This window comes from Phyllopteryx taeniolatus, chromosome 8 (assembly GCF_024500385.1).
Source record: "Phyllopteryx taeniolatus isolate TA_2022b chromosome 8, UOR_Ptae_1.2, whole genome shotgun sequence".
NCBI classification, from domain to species: Eukaryota; Metazoa; Chordata; class Actinopteri; order Syngnathiformes; family Syngnathidae; genus Phyllopteryx; species Phyllopteryx taeniolatus.
Window position 1 is genome coordinate 7489093 of NC_084509.1, and position 20509 is coordinate 7509601.

At 43.8% G+C, this 20509-nt stretch overlaps 1 protein-coding gene across 3 annotated transcripts; it reads right to left on the reverse strand.

Annotated features, from left to right (window-relative positions):
* Positions 1-1866: 1866 nt before the first annotated feature.
* On the reverse strand, positions 1867-20245 carry zc3h4 (zinc finger CCCH-type containing 4). 3 transcript variants are annotated; one of them, XR_009789682.1, is made up of 15 exons: positions 19893-20245; positions 16466-16772; positions 15087-15194; positions 14811-15009; positions 13398-13543; positions 13249-13327; positions 13023-13153; positions 11886-11999; positions 11679-11790; positions 11488-11597; positions 10388-10857; positions 8930-9138; positions 8398-8601; positions 3800-6237; positions 1867-2000 (listed from the first exon to the last, which is right to left on the reverse strand). XR_009789682.1 is itself a non-coding variant. In XM_061781639.1 (14 exons), the coding sequence occupies exons 1-14, from the start codon at positions 19970-19972 to the stop codon at positions 4634-4636; spliced, it is 3876 nt and encodes a 1291-aa protein (XP_061637623.1). In that variant the 5' UTR covers positions 19973-20245; the 3' UTR covers positions 3761-4633. The 3 variants fall into 3 exon arrangements, 1 of the variants encoding a protein (XP_061637623.1); XR_009789681.1 differs by having other exon boundaries at positions 8930-9141; XM_061781639.1 differs by lacking the exon at positions 1867-2000 and having other exon boundaries at positions 3761-6237; positions 8930-9141.
* Positions 20246-20509: the final 264 nt, after the last annotated feature.

The following is a 20509-nucleotide window of genomic DNA, read 5'->3' on the forward strand; positions in this document are numbered from 1 at the left end:
ACTCTTATCTCCCATTTCTCAATGAATCTTACTTCATGTTTCATTTAAAACCAAGACACTGACTTATATTTATTGTGTCAAATTTGACAATCCCAAGCAAAAATAACAAGTTTCAGGTCACTATGAGGGTGTATTGCCAGAATAATAACCAATCAAGAATGCCTTTGTCACTGGCTTTAATTCATTTGAATAAACTCTTCACCGTATTACTAGTATTTAACTTTGAATTAAGATGATTTCCCTAAAGTCAAGGTCAAGTCCCATCAAAAATGAATCAGCTGAGCAGCTACTTATCGGATGTGTCCACCAAGTTTGGAGGCCATTGGGACCATGAGCATTCAACTCAAATTTATGCTTTGGCCTTGCAAAAGTAGTGAAACCAAAGAAGCTACAGTGCATCAATGCTTACGGATCGATGCGTAATAAGTACATGTGATTTCTTAGTTTTTTAATTTACATAAATTAGCAAGAATTAAACCTTTTCCATGTTGTCATTATTGGGTGTTAGAATTTCGAGGGAAGATGAATTTATTCAATTTTGGAATGAGGCTGCAACATACTGTAAAAGGTGAGGCGCTCTGAATAATGTCCAGCTGCACTGTATGTACATGCTATTTCTTATTTTTTTCAATAACTTTGCAAGAATAAAAAAATAATCATCATTATGGGGTGTTGTGTGTAGAATTTTGAAGATAAAGAATGTATAACATTTGAATGTGAAATGTATAAAAAAAAAAAAAAAGTGCAATGATTACTTCCCAGATGTACTGTAAGCCTACGAGGTGAACATCAAATGTGATGCTGATTTGCACATTTGAGAGATGAACTCCTCCAAGCTCACATGACAGCACCCCTAAATGGACTTAAAGTTGCCGCTATTTATACACCGTCACCTGACTCCCAGGCAGAGCCCCCCGTAAGATCACAGCGAGCGGCACAAGCATCCTGTTCTGTCAGCCAATCTCCAAATCCCGGCCAAAGGTTTAAGAGGATCACATGTACTAAATATATATATGCACAGACTCCAGGCAGGTAGCGGCAGCTAAGAAGATTAGCCATCAAAGACAACACACCAACACAGTAGTGCAACTTCAGTGTCACATAAAAATCAGACCAAAAAAAAAAGTGTGATTCTTCAGACAAACCGCGTTATTTGTGCCGTTTCAGCTCACAGACACTATTGTTCACAGGTCGACAAAGAGTTGACTTCTGAAAACACTGGAATATTGTGGCTAACCAAAACAGTAGCAAATAGCCCGAAGTTTCTCGGATCAATCAAAAAGTGATGTCTTGGTGTAAATGAGTTCCCTGCGCAGAATTCATAATCTTTAGTAGTGTTATATTTATATTCGCAATCCACTGACAACATAAATTGTACTAGAACAGTATTTTTTTTAAATATTGTTCCAAAAATGTGTTTGAGCAAGCATGTATTTTACATTTGTAAAGGGACCAAAGTATAGCAGTGAGCATTATCTTTATAAAAGCAGAATGTTTAATACACCTGGAGAGTGTACCTAATGAAGTGACCTGGGGTGGAAAGCTGCATGTCAATTAACTTGCCCATGGTGGAAAACTATTTCAGGACAAAGTGAAAACAGTGAAATTCATATATACCATAGCAGTCCATGCTGCATCCCACTTACCACGCCAAAAGCCAGCATAGGTTAATTGCGGACTCTTAAATTGTTGCTTGTCTATATGTGCCCGGCCATTGGCTGGTAGCCAGTCCAGGGTGTATCCCCACTTCTCGTCAAAAGTCAGCTTAGGTTGATTATTCTGAATTGAATTACCTAATGTTACGGCCAGTGAGTATACGTACTGTTTTTGAGGAGGAGGTGTGGCGCAGCAAGAGGAAATCTCCGAGGTGCACTCACCGGTCCCACTGGAGCCGGCCCGACCAGGATGGGGCGGCGAACAGGAAGCAACAGCGAGGGATTGGAGTGAGAATGGGAAGTTGGCCGCACGCCGCCGGCAGGAACACAGACCCTCAAAGGTGCCTGTCGAAAATGATTCAGCATTCAGAACGCAACACGTTACAAGCACAAGAAATGAGAAATACAGTTCCCTCCAAAGTTATTGGAACGGCAAAGTCAATTCCTTTGTTTCTGTTGTATCCTGAAGACATTTGGATTTCAGATCAAAAGATGAATATGAGGGAAAACTTCAGAATTCCAGCTTTTATTTCATGGTATTTACATCTAGATGTGTTAAAACAACTCAGGACAGAGCACCTTTTGTTGGAAGCCACCAACTTTTCAAGTGAGCAAACCTATTGGAACATGTGACTGATGCGTGTTTCTAGTTGCTCCGGTGTTGCCATTTAGATTGACTGCTTAAACATTACTGCTTGTTTTGGGCTTTGGGTTTCACCTGTGAAAACTGCATTTGCTGTTAAGCAAACAAAGAGAAGATGGAAAATTGATCAGAGCTATTGCACAAACATTGGGCATATCCGATACAACAATTTGGAATGTCCTGAAAAAGAAAGAAACCACTGGTGTGCTGAGCAAGACATCGAACAGGTCGACCAAGGGTATCAACAGGAGTTGATGACAGAAACATTGTGAGAGCTGTAAAGAAACACCCAAAGACAACGGTCAGTGACATCACTGCCAACCTCCACAGGGCAGGGATGAAGGTATCACAATCCACTGTTCGAAGACTTTGAGAGGAGAAATATACAGGCCATACCACAAGATGGAAACCACTCATCAGCAAAAAGAACCGGAAGGCCAGAATGGATTTTGCAAATAAGCATAGAGATGAGCCACAAAGGTTTTGCAACAAAGTTTTATGGACTGAAGAGACCAAGATTAACCTCTAACAAAGTGATGGAAAGGCCAAAGTATGGAGAAATAAAGGATCTGCTTGTGATCCAAAACACAAGCTCATCTGTGAAGCATTGTGGAGGTAATGTCATAGCTTGGGCTTGCATGGCTGCTTCTGGAACGGGCTCACTGGTCTTTATTGATGATGTAACTCATGATGGTAGCACCAAAATGAATTCTAAAGTCTACAAAACCATTTTGTCTGGAAATTTACAGAAAAATGCATCCAAACTAATCGGGAGAAGCTTCATTATGCAACAATGACCCAAAACACTGATAAGACAATAAAGGACTTCATTTGGTGGAAAAAGTGGAAGGTCTTAGACTGGCCAAGTCAATCACCGGACCTTCACCCAATAGAGCATGCATTTTACCTCCTGAAGAGGAGACTCAAGGGAGAAACCCCCAGAAACAAACAACAACTGAAAGAGGCTGCAGTAAAGGCCTGGAAAAGCATTTCAAATGAAGAATGCGACAGTTTGGTGAAGTCCATGGGTCGCAGGCTTGATGCAGTTATTGCAAGTAAGGGTTATGCCACCAAATCCATCCATTGTCCATACTGCTTATCCTCACTAGGGTCGCGGGCATGCTGGAGCCTATTCCAGCTATCTTGGGCGAGAGGCGGGGTACATCCTGAACCGGTCGCCTTTGTTAATGTCTTTCAAAACCTGTGCTCACTTGAAAAGTTGGTGGCTTCAAACAAAAGGTGCTCTGTCCTGAGTTGTTTAATACATCTAGATGTAAATACCATGAAATAAAAGACGGAATTCTTAAGTTTTTTTCATAAAATTCATCTTTTGATCTGAAAGCCAAATTTCTTCAGTATACAACAAAAACAAAGGAAGTGACCTTGCCGTTCCAATACTTTTGTAGGGGACTGTACCTCTGTCTGACCATTAATTAATGAATGAAACTGAGAAACAGGGAGCTGCTTTAGATCTGGTTGGTGTCTTTATTCAAATACTCACCTATAGTGTACAGTTAGAAAAGTCCACCCCTCCATTATAATAGACAAGATGCGGCTCAAATGGATATTGTGGTTATTGCACAAAAAAAAAAAAAAAAGCAGATTTACAAAGCCCAAAAGGGGAAAGAAATTGTGCATTGAATGACAGAAACTGATAAAAAAAAAAAAAAAAAAACTGTGATAAAACAACAAATGCTGAGTATGTAGAAGTAAATTTTAAGTATAAAAATAAATTAAAAGAAACATTGTTTACAAAAGAGGGTCCTGTCTGATGGAGATGGTCTCAAAGCTCCTATCTCCGGAGAGAACTTCATCGAATTCTCAATGATGAGCAGCGGTAAAAGGTTTGTGATTGTCACGCCGCCATCAAGAACGCCAAGAGACGCAACATGGACACTCCCACTCTGAAACTACTGATTTCTCTTCCTCAGCAAAAGGAGCAACAGTAGTGGAGGGTAGCAAGAAGAAGGGACTACCTTAATGAAACTGCTAAGGTGACAGACATTAAAAACTGGACCCTCCCTGGCGGGACAGTGCATGGTAGTAGAAAAATAAATATTCAAAAAAGGAAACAAACAGGCAGTGGTGCTGCTGAGTTAATCATAACATAACACAAATCATGAAAATGAATATTCCAACAGTATTCTATGCGTTGGTTGGAGGTGAGATGGGTGAGGTAATGAGTGAATGCTAAAACGCTGTCTGTTCTGTCCACACTTGTACAACAATTCCTCTGTTTAAAATAAACATTTAACTCTCCCACATCCCAAAAAGTCTTTCACACTCATGGTGTGCGTCCATGCTGAATCAACAACATGTCAGGAGTTGACCGCTGTCACTGGCAGAAGGGCGAGGCTGTGGGATCGAAGCCCTTGAAAACGTCCTTGAGTGACCCATTGTCCTGCTCTGTGGTTGGCTGCTCAGCCTGAGCTGGACTGTTCCCGCCAAATGGACTACTGGTCCCACCAGGCTTGGCCGCCTGCTTTACCACACCAAAGAGGGTGGACACGGGCAGGTTGTGGACGCCGGCGGGCGCCTGTTCTGCCGGGGCTCCAGGAGTGGGGGGACCCCCGGCGGGAGGCCCCCCCTGGGCAGCAGAGTTGGGCGAAGGCGCAGGTTTGGGTCGTGGTCTGTTGTAGCTGTTGTATCGGTCCGTGCCTTGCTCCCCACTCTTCTCTGGCTCTGGTTGGTCCAGCGCAGATTTGCGGACAAACAAGGGCTCCTTGGGTTTGGTTTTGCTCGCGGAGGGCTCGCCAAGTCGGGATTCCGAGTTGGGGGAGTTGTTAGGGCCGCCGGCGGTACCAGGGCTTCCTGGTTTGTTAGTCCGAGGGTCATACAGACTGATGCTGCTCAGTACATTTGCGCCCCCTGGTGTGCTGGGTGCCGCACTGCGTCCAGCCCCACCAGAGGAGAGAAGCCTTGGATCGTAGGGGGCGATGGTGGATGGCGGGGATCCGGATGTGGACCCCGTAGAGGAAGAGGATTCAGGTGGGGGTGGCAGAGGTTCAGATGGCTGCTTGAGGGCCGACTTCTGCTGGAGGCGGGGGTCCGTGGGGCCCTTCCGTGCCATGCGGGGATCAACAGGTTTTTCCACGGGGGAGGGTGGAAGAGAGTGAGGTTGACTCAGCAGCACCATAGGGGGAGCAGGAGTGGGCACCAGGGGAGGGGACGAAGATTGGGAAGGGCTGGAGCTTACAGTCTTCAGGATGCGAGACAGCAGCTCAAAGTCTGGGAGCGAGGAGGATGACGAGGGAGCTGGGGGGTCCGAAGAGGGGGGAGCTGCTACGGGAGGAGACAGCGAGGGGGGGTGGACAACGCGGGACAAACGTGGGTCGAGGGAGGGCACCAGAGGAATGCCTGGGGGGAGAGGAAGGAGGTCCTGCTTGGGGAGGGGGAGTGGGAGAAGGTCCTCGGGAGACCAGGTTATGGTTTTTGAGAAAGCGGGCATGTGGAGAACGATGTCCTTCTTGATGTGGCTGAATTGCTGCAGCTGGGAGCGGGGGTCCCTCAGGGCCATTCCCATAAGGGGGTCCAGAGGGATCGGGACCGGCTTGTCTCGCAGGACTCGCTCCGTCTCCTCTTCCTCCGCTGCCGGCGCTGTGAGGGGCGGCGGTTTGTAGATCAGAGGGGGCTCTGCTTTGGGGGCAGCGGACGCAGCCGATGCGGCAGCCAGTCGGGCTAACCGCGGGTCTGCCGGTGGACCCGATGAAGACGCAGGTGGTACCAGGTCGGGTTCGACAGCGCGGGCCAGACGTGGGTCGCGAGCCAGGCGCGGGTCGGCGGGCCGAGCCGTGGGGTTTGTGGCCTTCTGGAGCCGCGGGTCGCTCGGCGCCTCCGACTTTGAAGGAGCCTGTGTCTGCTGGCGGAGCGTCTTCAGGATGGACGTTACGCTGCCGCCACCGTCCTCATCCTCGCTGGAATACCAGTTGCCAGAGTCACCTGAAAACAACGGGATCCATCAGACATCCGGAAAGTTGCCGATTGTAGGGTTGGGTTATGTTAGAATAAAGTCAAAAAATGTTTTCACAAAAATCGGATTTTTTATTTTAATTGATTTTTTTCCCCTTCACTTACATAAAAAGCAAATGAGAATGACGGTATTCAAAATACATTTTTCTTTTTTTTCCCCTTCTGGGATTTGCGTATTTTCCTGATCCCAAACAAGCTTTGAAACTGTTTTTTTAGCATTAACTTGCATCAACTTCCACACAAGTTAAGAGGTTAATTCGTTCCACCACTGAGCTCGTAAGGGACCTTGGTGGATGTTGCGAAATCCGTTGCCGCCATCTGGTGGCAGCGTACCTGATACTCGTACCTCAAATTCAGAAAACTAGTAAGTTTGTGCACTCGTAAATCAAGGTACCATCCATCCATCTTCTACACCATCTATCCTTACAAGCGTCACGGGGTGCTGGAGCCTATCCCTGCTGCACAACACATTTTTTTCTTAGATGATAATGTGAAAATAAGCTTTTCTTCATGGAAAAAAAGTATCTTGATAAAAATATGTATTAAGGGTCATTTTCATATAATTTGATCAATAATGGTAAAGACATGACCCACCGAATATCTTTGTAAAAATCAATTAATTTTGCTGACATGATTATTTGAATTATTGGCAGTCTTTTTCCATCAAAAGGTCATAATTGTTGCTAAGAAAAAGAATATTCTCAAGTAATATTTTTCACACTTTTAATGTCAAAATGTCTTTAGTATTTTGGTGAACAAAATGAAGTTTCATGATTTTAAACATGTTTTCAGATGCTAATTAAATTTTTTGATCTGAACGACTGGTAAGAGCGTCTGTCTCACAGTTCTGAGGACCGGGGTTCAATCCCCGGCCCCGCCTGTGTGGAGTTTGCATGTTCTCCCCGTGCCTGCGTGGGTTTTCTCCGTGCAATCCGGTTTCCTCCCACATCCCAAAAACATGCATGGTAGGTTGATTGAAGACTCTAAATTGCCCGTAGGTTTGAATGTGAGTGCAGACGGTTGTTTGTTTCTATGTGCCCTGCGATTGGCTGGCAACCGGTCCAGGGTGTACCCCACCTCCTGCCCGATGATAGCTGGGATAGGCTCCAGCACTCCCGCGACCCTTGTGAGGATAAGCGGCTCAGAAAATGGATGGATGGATGATTAATATGCCTTTTAAATGAAAACTAACACAAATGCATTTTGTGTCTTCAGTGTACCTTTTTTTGGTTCTTTACAAACAGTGCTTTGACATGCAAGCTGTCTTAACCGTTATTAATGCCACTGGCGAGAGCCTCATTATGTTGTTGCAATACACCAGAGGGATCTGTGAGCTGAAGTGCCAGGCAGAGGCATCCATTTTGCGTTCACACAGTAGCAGACAGCAAAACAAATGGTTTTATTTCTGAGATATGAGTCAGTATGTATGGATTTGCGAAAGTGTCTGAACTATTGAATGTCTTTACTGTTATTACGATCGTATAAAGACACGAGTGTAATGGGTTTTACGAGTAGTTCGGATCATTTATGCACTTGCATCTGTAGAATTTTAAGGGCAACACATGTTAATTGTTCAACGCACACAATTTTTATGAAGCTGTTTGTCTTTACCGTTATAAAAAGTGTATTTCAATGGGCCACCACCATTTTGTCTGTCAAACAGGATTCCCTTTACTATGAATACCTAAAATTTGTAATTATCAGTAACTTTTTGAAAATAGGACTTTAAGTGTGGCTGTTTCAGCGTAGGAGACAATTACCTCATGGAAAACCAAGGCGGCTTAAAAAAAGTGCTAAGTCAGATTTTTTTAAGTGTCTTTACCGTTATTGATCACATTTTATGAAAATGACCCATAAACAACACCCTTCACGCGCTTTGTTCAACTGAAGTCGCAACATTAATAAAAGAAAAATTCTCCTGACAAATAAACTCCAATTAATCAATCACCCACCCGTAGAAAAATGCACTGATTTGGGGAAGGTTGGCCTATGTCAGTTCTGTGATTGACAGGTTAACAGCCCTTAGTGTACGCCTTATTGGCATATTGGAGGATAGACTACTGCTTCCTTTGGAACCAGAACAGTATAAATGTCCTAGAAAATGGACGGTAAGTGTTGTCAGATGTTTACCCTCAGTGTCTCTGCTCTTCTCTGTGCCGCCATCAATGCGGCGGGCTCGCTCCTCCTCCTCTTGTTGCTTCTGTTGGATCCTCATGAAGAGGACGCGCTGTGCAGGAGGGAGGAGGTCCGAAACGGATAATCCTCCCTGACTGGCTCCGTTGGTGGCGTCCTCCTGGCTGCTTAACTTGCCAGCACCTGCTTGGTAGTTGTCACCTAGGGGAAGACGGCCACATGAGACCTCATCAAAGGAAACCTCACTCTAACCAGGCCTAGGCCTTACAGCGGAAATTGATGCATGTTAATACTTGGGGGGGAGAAACTTTGAAGAAAAAAATAAATAAAATAAAAATTTCATAACTTGTTTCTAGTAAAAAAAACTTTTTTTATTAATGTCATTTGCTGTCTATATAAGGGAGACAAACTAGATTAAAATTGTAAATGGGATTTTTGTGGAAAAAAAAAAGACAAATCAGATAAAATTCAGATCATTGAAGGCCTATCCATAAGTGAAACCATAAAAATTATTTTTGATTATTCTCACCCTCTTCCACCACTCCTTCCATCTTCGTTCCATCTTGATTGAAGAAGGTGTTGAAGTAGTTTCCGCCGCCCTGAGGCTGCAAGGCGCCTCCGTGCGGAGGGCAATCGCCAGACGCGAATGTCCCCATGTTCTCGGAGGGGAAGCATGTCGGGGGCGCCCCCGGTGCGCCAGGTGCTGCGGTTGCTGCCTGGTTGTTACCAGGTCCCTGGCTTCTGAAGGCAAGGGAAGCCATTAGCGAATGAAAAACAATGCTCAAACAATGTAAAGGGGGACATTTTATGGAAAATTGACTATTGCTTGCTTGTTGTATACAATGTATGTAATTGCGTGTATGGAGTGCCTGCCCACCCATCAAGCGTGAAATTAATCAAGTAATTTTTTAGTAATCTGCCTATTTCTGAAAATGTGTCTGTGAGTGAGCAATTCTGAATTTTGACAAACTGTGTTGTGATAATTTGTCCATCCATCCATCCATCCATTTTCTGAGCCGCTTCTCCTCACTAGGGTCGCGGGCGTGCTGGAGCTTATCCCAGCTGTCATCGGGCAGGAGGCGGGGTACACCCTGAACTGGTTGCCAGCCAATCGCAAGGCACATAGGAACAAACAACCATTCGCACTCACAGTCATGCCTACGGGCAATTTAGAGTCTCCAATTCATGGATAATTTGTCTAATTTACATAATTACCGCACCCACACCATATTTCTCTACCCATGACTTGTCTGCTAGGCAGGGCAAAGTTGCAGATCCACTTTTAAGTGGTGAAATTAGCGGCTTTATGCGAACGCCATGTACTTGCTGTCTAGATATAGAGGAGTGAAACACTGCATCAAAGCCAAAAGGCAAGCAGCGCTGCATTGAGTTTTGTTGGATACACAAAATAGCATTTGCTAAAAGAGTTGCTTCTGAACCGAGCAACACACACTAGCGAAGGAGGGTGTTTGTGTTTGGCTTTGTGTTCGCCGCATATGCCACATACATGAATTTATGCAAAAAGTGATCAACTCAAATCAACTTTATTTATAGTGTGAAATTTGGCAGCTTGGTGATGAAGTGCTGCCTCCACGAGTGAAAATAAAACGTATACTGTCTTTGTGGAACTCACATGTACTTCGCAGTTTGCTTTTTTTAGATTCTGGGCTCCAATTGTGAGTTGGACCCCAGTTGTTATGGTCACAAAATCTACCCATTAGTCCTGACATAGATGGGGTAGGATGAGCAGTGCCTCACTTGCATAAAACAGGGGCTCCATCTCAGAACAGGCCAATTTCAGCAAGACAAGAAATAGGGTGTTAAGCTGCTAACTTTCCCCACTGCTAACAGTTATCAAGACCTCTCTCTGCATCAGCTTGAGAAGTTTACCACCCTGATTTCTCTGCTGTCAACCCCACAAGGAGCCTCGCCTGCATACATATATAATACATCTCCTTTCAAATGAAGTAAATTTGTGTGGACTTACTTAACAGCCAGTTTATGAGCCAGCTGTCCGGTTGGCTGCACTTTGATCTCAAACAAGGAGGGGATCTTCTTCCCGCCTCCCCCTCCACCACCAGCAGGCGGGGGGCCCATGTGAGGGGAGGGCCCACTGGGATTCAAGGGTGGCCCTTGTGCATAAGGAGCTCCCTCTGGATTTTGAACAGGAGGACCACCAGCGCAGGAGTTCGGCGAGGGAGCCATTCCAGACCCACTGGGGGAAGCTTTGTTGGCGATGGGTGCCTGATTGGCAGCTGGGACGCCCCCAAAGTCACCGGCTGCGGGGCCTCCAAAATCCCCTGCCCCGACATTGGCTTCAACCGGTACCGGGCGCGGAGGAGTGGGCAGTAGGCCCACTCCGGGCGGAGGTTTGGGGAGAGGGTTGATCCCCTGCTTCTTCAGCTCCTCCACCTCCTTCTCGTCCTCTGCCCCAGCCTCTGCATCCTCAGCCAGCATCTGAAAAAAATTGAAAATATTATTAGTTCATCTCCCCTCCACAAGTATTGGAACAGCGAGTCCAATATCTCTAGTTGTGCTGTAGACTGAAAAATTTTGGGTTTGACATCTGAACATTGTTGTAAACCAAGGAGTGTATATGTTAGCAAATTCAAACATTTGTTTCCAGTCAACACCAAAAATAAATGAATTTGCCTACATACATGTTTGGTCTTTATAGAGAAGCCCCGCATATGCAGTTAGGCATTCCCAAATTTACATATTTGGATTTTTGGGGGAACCTATCCTCCTCTACTCAGTGAAAAACTTACCTATTTACTATTTTGTGCTATAAATAAATGCATTGCTTTGCTACAATCTTGTGGCATCTGGGTTGCAATGAGTAAGTTGAGAAGCTTCATTAGACTAAAGTATTGCTTTACCACCATCTTGGTCCCAAGGAACTATGTTTAAGTTAGTTGAGGCACTTCATTTAATCAAAAGGGATTCTTTGCTGCCCTCTTGTGGCATGCAGACAATTAAAATCCTTATTAGGGGAGGTGTCAATTACTTGCCGATTTTCATATGCCACAATAGTGGGGGTTCACTGTAATCTTAAAAAAAAAGTTATTTGCGCACATGGGGTCAGACCTTGTTAAGCAGCTCCTGGGTGTCGTCGTTGAGGTTGTCGTGGGAAAACATGCACTCGTCACCATTGACGCAGTTGCCCGTGGTGTGGAACAGCTTGCAGGGGAATTCACGTGATGACGTCATTAAGGAGGTAACGCACAAATTTTACAGTCGTGTGACATCCAACGTTTTTAACAGCGGTGAAAGGATATCATGCATATAAGGGCAGTGGTCAGCTCGAGCACAGTAGCCAGTGATGTAAAACTTGCACAGCTCCTTCTTCTTGGGCAACTCAATGTCATGGCTAAAGTTGCAGTGGTCCCCCTAGTGGCCGAAACAGGAAGTATAAATAATACTACTCAATCAGAAATATTTGATTACAAAAGCACTAAGAGGAACAAATATTGTTCTTGGCTCACCCAGGTGCATCTGCCTTCAATGTAGTATTTGCAAATGGCTTTTCCTTTCTTATCCTGGTACTTCTCATTGTGATTTCTCTTGCCAGTTCCTGTTCCAACATCCCCTCCACCATCCTTAAAAAATACAAATACAAACACACACGCAAGGACAACCCATCAAGAAACCCAAGTAAGAGAACAAATACCTTAAAGCTACAAGCAGCAATGAAGGGCCCTCACACCACCTCTTTTATGGCAACTCCTCAGAATGATCAAACTTTGAAGCCATGCTTTGTCTATACTGGCAATTTAGCATCGCCCATCTGTCTAGTATACCTGCTTCGGATTGGGGGCTCCTTTGGGCAAATTCCCTAGTCAAAGTCCGGCAAGGTACGAGCCCTCGACTTTGCCCCACATTGCTGCTTTAAACTAAATTGCCAACTTCCTGTTTCATCAATGGGTCCTTGAGACTTTTTTGTGCCTCCTGTTATGATGAAAATGTCCACCCAAATTCATGTTGATCGGGAAAACTGTTGTCTGAGACTCACCCCCTCCCAAACTTTTGAGGTGTGATACTGAGTGAGTTTTGGGTCGTGTGTTTGGGACCCCTAAAATACATATCAAAGCACATACACACCAAATATTGTAGTAATGATTCCTAACCACTGTGCCACAACACAGGGTGCTGTGAGAGATCAGGTGGGTTTCACTTAATTGGTCAGAAAATCATCATTTATTTGCTACATCTATCAATGCCAGCAACGTATAGTGACAGGCAGAACAATTAAATTGTGCATGTATCTACCTGCTCCCATTCATACAACAGAATAATAGCTTTGCACTCAATCAAACAGGCACAAATTTCACACTGAGTAAGTAAATTTGTGACTAAATTCAGATGAGGTCTTTGTTATTTCAATCTATATTCTTTTTTTGACATTTTTGTTTGGAAGTGTGCTGAGAGAGTTTTCTGATGTAAAATATTTGCCCTGGCTCAATAAAAGTTGCGAGACATTCCATTAAAACAAATTGTAATTATTTTATAGTGAAAGACAATGATGCATTGTATTTGTAGCACCAAGCACTAAAAAAGAGTGGAAACAAAGCTGTGGTACATTGACCACATCATTAGGTACAACAAGCAAATAGAGACAATACCCCATTGTCCATGTCTCCGTTGTTGTCGTCGTCGTGGCCCATGTCCCCTCGCCCTCGTCCTCGGCTTCTCATTTTGCCTCTAATCATGCCTCGTCCTCCTTTGCCTCGACCTCTTCCGCGGCCGCCTCTGCCTGGAGTCCAAACCAGACATGTTCAGGGCAGGAAATGAAAAAAATAAAATTAAAAAAAGACTGCTAACTGGCTTCCACAGGACCAAAGGATTTACCTCTTCCTCTGTCTTTGGACTTCTTGTACTGATAGTCATCGTAGTCATCTTCCCCCATGTTGTCGTAGTCGTCTTCATACTGGAGAGAAACAAACATGAACGCCTTCCTTTCAACCACAATAAAAGAGACGTACGTCTAGAGCACTCGCCTCCATGTCTTCCCCATAACCATCACCATCATCGTCTCCCATCTTTCCACCTCGTCCTCCTCTTCCTCGGCTGCCTCCTCGTCCTCCTCGCCGCCCGCCCCTCATTCCACCACGGCCCCTCATGTTCCTCATGCGACCGCGGCCCCCTGCAGGAACAGGACAATATACACTTAACATCAATAATAACAATGTCTCTAGAATGTGACTTCAGCTCATCAACATAAAACAAAATCTTCAGCCTTGTTCAGCAGCAGATTCCTGGACGCCTCCCTGGTGAAGTGTTTCAGGCTTGTCCCACCGGGAGGAGACCACGGGGACAACCCAGGATAGGCTGGAGAGACTATGTCTCCCGACTGGCCTGGGAACATCTCGGGATCCCCCCGGAAGAGCTGGATGAAGTGGCTGGGGAGAGGGAAGTCTGGGCTTCCTTGCTAAAGCTACTGCCCCTGAGACCCGACCTCAGATAAGTGGAAGAAAATGGATGGATGAATGGACATCACTGAGCCACCTTCAAAGAATGCAAACACTTAAAAGTGTCTGGATGTGGATTTTAACTACCATCCTCACATTTTCAACCTCATGGTTCATAAGAGATCATATGAAATATAGTTGTAGTTCCATTCATCCATTTGCTATACAGTTTATAAAAATGCTAAAATACAGAACAGATATCAGGGCTTCCTGCAGGTTTAAGGAAGCCAAATGGTAAACTTTTCAAGGCCACATCAATCAAATTTGAGAGCTCTTATCCTCTAGTGGTAGGCAATATGGGCTCAATATTACATTTCAATATTAAAGAAAGATGTTTTGTGACAATTTACAGCCTGCAAGCAACAGCCTTTAGTCATGCTGGATCAACAATTGGAGCTAAACTAGTTCTAGCTAGTTTATTAAGATAAATGTTAACTCACTCCAATCTCTGTTATGCTAAAATGCAAATAAATAAATAAATATCCTTTTGGAAACAACTCTTTTAACCTTTCTCTGTTATGTTTGCCAGAAATGTTCATTGGTTACCGTGACCCGCTGCATGTTTAATTATCAAGCTAAAACAAAAATGAACACACCACAACACGATGGCCAACATTTCAGTCAATATTTAGTGCAAAACAAAAATCTATGCCTCCTTTAAGTCAACTTGACTCTTGGTGGGTTAAATATATTAAATAGTATATATTTAGTATGTATGTGTATATGTTAGCAAATTCAAACATTTTAATTTTAGATAATAATATATTTTTTTAACATATAAATTAGATGGAAAATATTTTCCTGTGTGTTTCAAGACGTTACATGAGTTTTTACTTTATGAATTGAACTACTGAAATAAACTCTTCAACCTAATTTATCTACTAGCACTTTTAAACTTGATTTGTCATGTGATGTAAGAGTTATGATTCCCATCACACCCACCTCGTCCTCCACGTCCCCCCTCCTTGGCCTTGCGGTACATGTGGAGCTCCTTGGTGAAGTCGTCGTACTCCTCGCCGCCCATGTCCTGCTCCTCCTCGCCCTCGTAGTTGTCCTCCTCGTAGTCGTCGTAGCCGCCGTAGCCCTGCTTGTCCATCTTCATGTAGCCTCCCTTCTTAGGGCCGCTGTAACCGCCATGAGACTACAGGAGGGAGCGACCGATCATGTGAAGAAAGTGTTGTGCATGCAACGCTTTGTGTGTGTTTATCGTTGACTTACGGTGGGTGGGTACTGGGGGCTGTACTCTCTGTACTTCCTCTTCTCACTGGGAGAGTAGTCGGAATCGTCGCTGAAGTCCGAGAAGTCGTCATCAGAGGAGGCATGACGCTGCAGGAGAAACTATTACAGTTAAAGCACAGTACAGACATAGACATCATGCCCAATTTTAGTATTTTCTCCCATTTCTGATCAAAGTTGGCCAAAATCCAATCATGGCATGTTTCTAAAGATGATGCTGACCAATTAGCCCCACCCCAATGCAGTTATCAGACAGTGAGGCTAGCTTCTATTTTTCCTAATACTACTACTACTCTTTCGTCGTCGTCGTATTTTTTTGTCAATCCGGGTACCCTGTGGCGCCATGTTGCCTTTCATAAATCAGGGTTGCTACGGCAGACAGTCTGTGTGTGTGGTGTACTATGGTGGTAATCTGGAGCAGTTTCCCAAACTTTATTGAGCCAAGGCACATAAATTAGAAAGGAAAAAATAATCACAAAAACAAACAAACAAGTCACTAAAAGTATACATACTGAAATAATGAAAATCTCATCTCAATTTACTCACAAATTTACTATGTGTAAAATCTGGGCTTGTTCAGTCAAACACAAAGCTTTTACTGTATTCTGTTGCGTTAAAGGCAACAGGTGGATCCACTGGTTAATTGTGCCTTCTGCCATCTAGTGGAAGAGCTTTTAATTGTTCTGCCTGGGACAGGCAGAACAATACGGTGCTGGCGTACATAAACAAAGATGCATTTACTGTAATAAGATTTTTTTTAGACCAATTACAAATTTTTTTGCAACATGATAATTTCATGTTGCAAAAAAATTTCAGTTTCAATTTATTAATCCAAAAAATATCATTTAAGAACTCTGCACATCTTCAATTCCTGCAAGTATACCATGTCAGCTTTGTGTTAAACTAAATGTCCAGATTTGACACTACATATATATTTGTTAGTAAACTGAGACGAGATCATTATTATTTCAATGCAAACTTTGTGATATTTTTGTTTGGTGGTGTGCCGTGAGATGTATGTAATAAATATGTGCCTTGGCTCAATAAAGGTGGAGAAACACTGATTTAGAGTACTTAATAAAGCTAACATATTTTTCAAAGTTGAGAACCACTGATCTAGAACATTGGTTTACCACCTGCCCAGAACCTACCAAAATGGCTCCACAACACACTTTTGGGTCCCAACCCACCAGTTGAGAATCACTTATCTAGAGTACATTACACACTATAAAAGCAGGATGAAAACACATGATTTTTCACTTGTCAAGTGTGTTGTCTCTCACATTTTAAAAATCTGCTAAGATACAAAAAATTGGTATGCGAATGCCCCGGAACAGCTGGAAGTTGAGCTTTATTCTTACTTTGTGCTTGGACTTGCGTTTCTTCTTGGCGCGCCTCTTCTCCCGCTCACGTTCCCTCTCTTTCTTCCTCTTGCGCTTGCGCCGGTGTGAGCGTTCCTCGTCCGAGTTGCTGCTGGCATGACGCTCCCGGCTTCGAGGAGGACGCTCGCCGCCACCACTGCCGCCAGCATCCCCTGCTGCGCCGCCGTCACCGCCACATGTTTCCTCTCCCACCGCTGCGCCTCCTCCTTCAACAGACGCGCCTCCCATCTCCACCTCGCCGCCGTCATCCTCCAGCTCACCCTCCTCCAGCTCGCCATCCTCTGGCCTGTATGCACACAACATGGAGGCATGTCAACTTGGGGGAGGCATGGTTCAGGTGGTAGTGGTCATCTCCCAACTCAAAGGTTGTGGGTTCAATCTTTGGCCCCTGTGTCCCTGAGCAAGATACTGAACCCCCAGTCGCGCGTGATGCTGCGTCATCAGTAGGTGAATGAGAAAACAGTGTTGAAGCGCTTTGAGTACCTTGAAGGTAGAAAAGCCCATTTAACTATTTCATCTCGTCAGTCACAGTTTTTATAAGAAATATTATGCACAGGGACTCACAACCATTGAATATAGAACAGTGATTCCCAACCAGTATGCCGTGGCAAATTAATGTGCCATGCGAGAACTTCAGGTGTGCTGCAGGAAATTATCCAATTTCACTTAATGGGTCCTTAAATTATTTGTTCATCAGCAATGTCACGCCAAGCAGAACACTTAATTGATCTTTCACTATATGATCCATTAATATATGTATCTATTTTTGTGATTTGTTTTTTTTTTTAACGGTGTTCCGCAAGATTTTTCTTCAAAAAAGGTGGCGAAACACTGATTTTGAGTATTCAATGACTCTAAACATGAACGCAACAAGGCTTAGATAGTCCTAGGCCTTGTTGAATTAACTGATGAAGCCTGCTCGGATGAGAGGCGAAATGTCTTCCAAGACAACCAGAACAGTCCAGTTGCGATCGATTCAATGCCCTGAGAATGAAATGACCTGGATAAATGAGAACATTCAAAGGGAAGTATAAATCCCTAAATCAAGAGCAGGGTCCCTTTGCTTGTCAGTTTTGATAAAGTCCTCCAAGTACTATAGTGGTGTTCAATTTATAGAATCGCATTGACATCAAACGGTGTCACCGACCGTTTTTGGCCCACACGCCGTAGGTTGCCCACCTGATTCTTTCTGTTGATGGCTCAGGTAACAACATTGTGCTGTTAACTTCTTTAGGAACAATGTTAGGAACTATTACATATGTATTAAATGTGAGCAACATTTGAGCACAGGACACATTCGACCCCCAGCAGTGATGTTGCATCGAGGGGAAAGACAATGCTGGACCCCACATTATAATTAACATGGATCATATAATATTCATGTACCACAGGTTGGTGCTTGGTGTACAAGGGGTGCAGATTAGGGACTAACAATTAAGCATTTATGACCACAGCTCCACAAAGAATACGAGACTTCATACACTTCATGTATTCTACTGTACTCACATGCACTTAAAATGTCAAATTATCTGCTTGACTGGGCACAAAATAAACAGCCCATGTTAAAGACAACATTTTTCTGCCAGAATGGAGGCACAAATTCAACATGTAAATATCAAAGTAAGCAACAAGATCAGTAACAGTGGTGGGACACCTTGTCTGTTTAAGGGTATTATTACACAAAGTGTAAAGTTTAACTCTGGTTTCTCCTGCCTTGTTGGGTTGAAAGTAATTGTCACCATCCGACAACTGACGCTCACACCATCTATTTGATTGCACTGTCTCACATTTACCACCGTTGGTCTATCAGACATTTCTAACTGAAGACTTGGTCGTGTGTTTTTATAGATACTTTGTAGACAAGTTATAAGCCAGTCTAGACAGCAGAAACAGCTTGACTGTCAACCTTTTCACAGGGAATTTGTTTATCCTAAAGCTGGGGCATTTTGACTCCATTATGAAGAAAGGTTGCCGTGACTCACTGTAGAGACACGCCGATGACCTCTCTGGCCTACTCACATCACACACTCCCTTAAGTGCAAACACAGCCTAACCAGGTTTTTCTGCACCCTGCCAAGAGACTGAGTTCAATTTGTCAAACAACTGGACAAAAAGGTTCTCATGGCATCTCTGGATTAGCTACTATAAAAGAACATCACATCTCTCTATTATGTCTAATTACCAATCCACAACACACCCTGACTGAGCTTGTACGCTCCAACAAAGCAAAAGTGTCTTCTCTATGCACAACGCACCATGGCTAAAGAGGCATTAGAGAAGGGCCATGATTAAAAGGGGGGATACTTACTGTGACAGGCCTTCTTCATATTTTGCAATCACAACCATTAAAAGGTCCTCCCTCTAACACTTTGGGGTCACTGGAGGGATTTGTGGGGGCTGGGAATTGGATTTACTAACATATTATACCAATTTTCCAACTGGGAACTGGGTGGATAAGTTACAAACTGATTTTTGTGTTTTACTTCTGGGATGCTTTGCAAACATTTTACACACAGCGTTGGTACATACAGTATTTGGACATGTTAGACAAACAGCACAAACTCAGGGTGGGGGAAATAAAAAAAAATAAAAATAAAGTTAATGTTGAAGATGAAGTCGCAAAAATAATAAAATCCTTAAAAGTTAGGGAATGTTCGGCAGGTTAAATGTAACCAACAGAACTACTTTGGCCACTGGTGAAGTAAGTTTGTGATAGTTGGCTCGTTCTAGAATTTACATTAACTCGTTTGTGTCGTGTTGGGTTAGAAAAAGTGTTTAAAAGAATGTTAAATATACGTGGGTAACGTTTAGAGTGTTACTTGGAGAACGACGTGACGTGGAGAACGACGAGCGACAAAGTACAAAAAAAGAAAAAAATAATTTTAACGGTTAGCCGTTACGAAGCTAATGTGGCTAGGATAGCCGCCGAAATTGGCCCACCTTAAACCTACAAGTTTTGTTTTCGACATCCAAATAATGTTATCTACTTAAATAGAACTAGTTCGTTAGTTTACGGCACTCAAAACAACCCGCTTTTGCATTTGTCGAAGTGGTCGACGGCCGTGTCAATGAAAAGTGTGTTTAGGAGCCTTGGCCTGCTCTTTCTGCTCGTCATTATCAGTCCGCGTTGAGCCGGTTCAACGTCGGGGTGGGATAACGTAATAAAATAAAGGGAAAACGTTATATCCGACGTTAATTTGGCCTCCCAGTTGGCGCCGTCGTGTCAACGCACAAGTCCGTTACCTCTTTACCCGTTTTCCAGAAAAGGCGAGTTTAATCCCTCTTTGACAAAAAAGAAAAAGGTATCCCGGGGCTTTTTGTGTTAAAAAAAAAAAAAAAAAAAAAAAAAAGAAGGCATAGGACAAATAAATAGTTTCATTGAAATATGATTGTAGAATTACTCGACCTTTCGTCAGTCAGGAGACTGTTGTGTTCGTGGTTGGAAGTTGGGGAGTTTGGATGGACAGTCATGCTTTCCACAGCCATTTCCTCTCTCTAACCCTTAGCTAACATGGAGGTGCCCAAAAATTCAAACTATCGACACTAGAAAGCTACTGGCTTATGCGTCACTTCACAAGGATCTACTTAGTTTTGGAATTAGTTGAGTTTCAGTTCATAGGCAGTAGGCAATTCTCCACTACAGTTGTAAGAGAAATTTGATGAAAGTGAGTCCAGACGTTCTCTTTCCGTCCTACTGAAGCGATGTGAAATGACGACTGATGCACCTAAAATGGCCGACCGTCTTCTTCACAGACAAACGGGGCAGGCTTAGCCCACCGTGACGTCACTACCTCGACGTTCGTGACGCGTCCCACGGATAGTAACAGAGGGCGGCCACCCGGGGGAAATAGGCCCTTCATTTAGACTAGCAGACACAGCGGTAAAACCTACTACAGTTAGGTGCGGGGGTCAATAGTACTATGAAGTCGCTTTGGTGTCTCCGTGACATACACCCAGTCATCATAAAAATGTAACAGAATAATAAAACTTTGAGTTCTTATTATAAAACATAGCAGTACAATG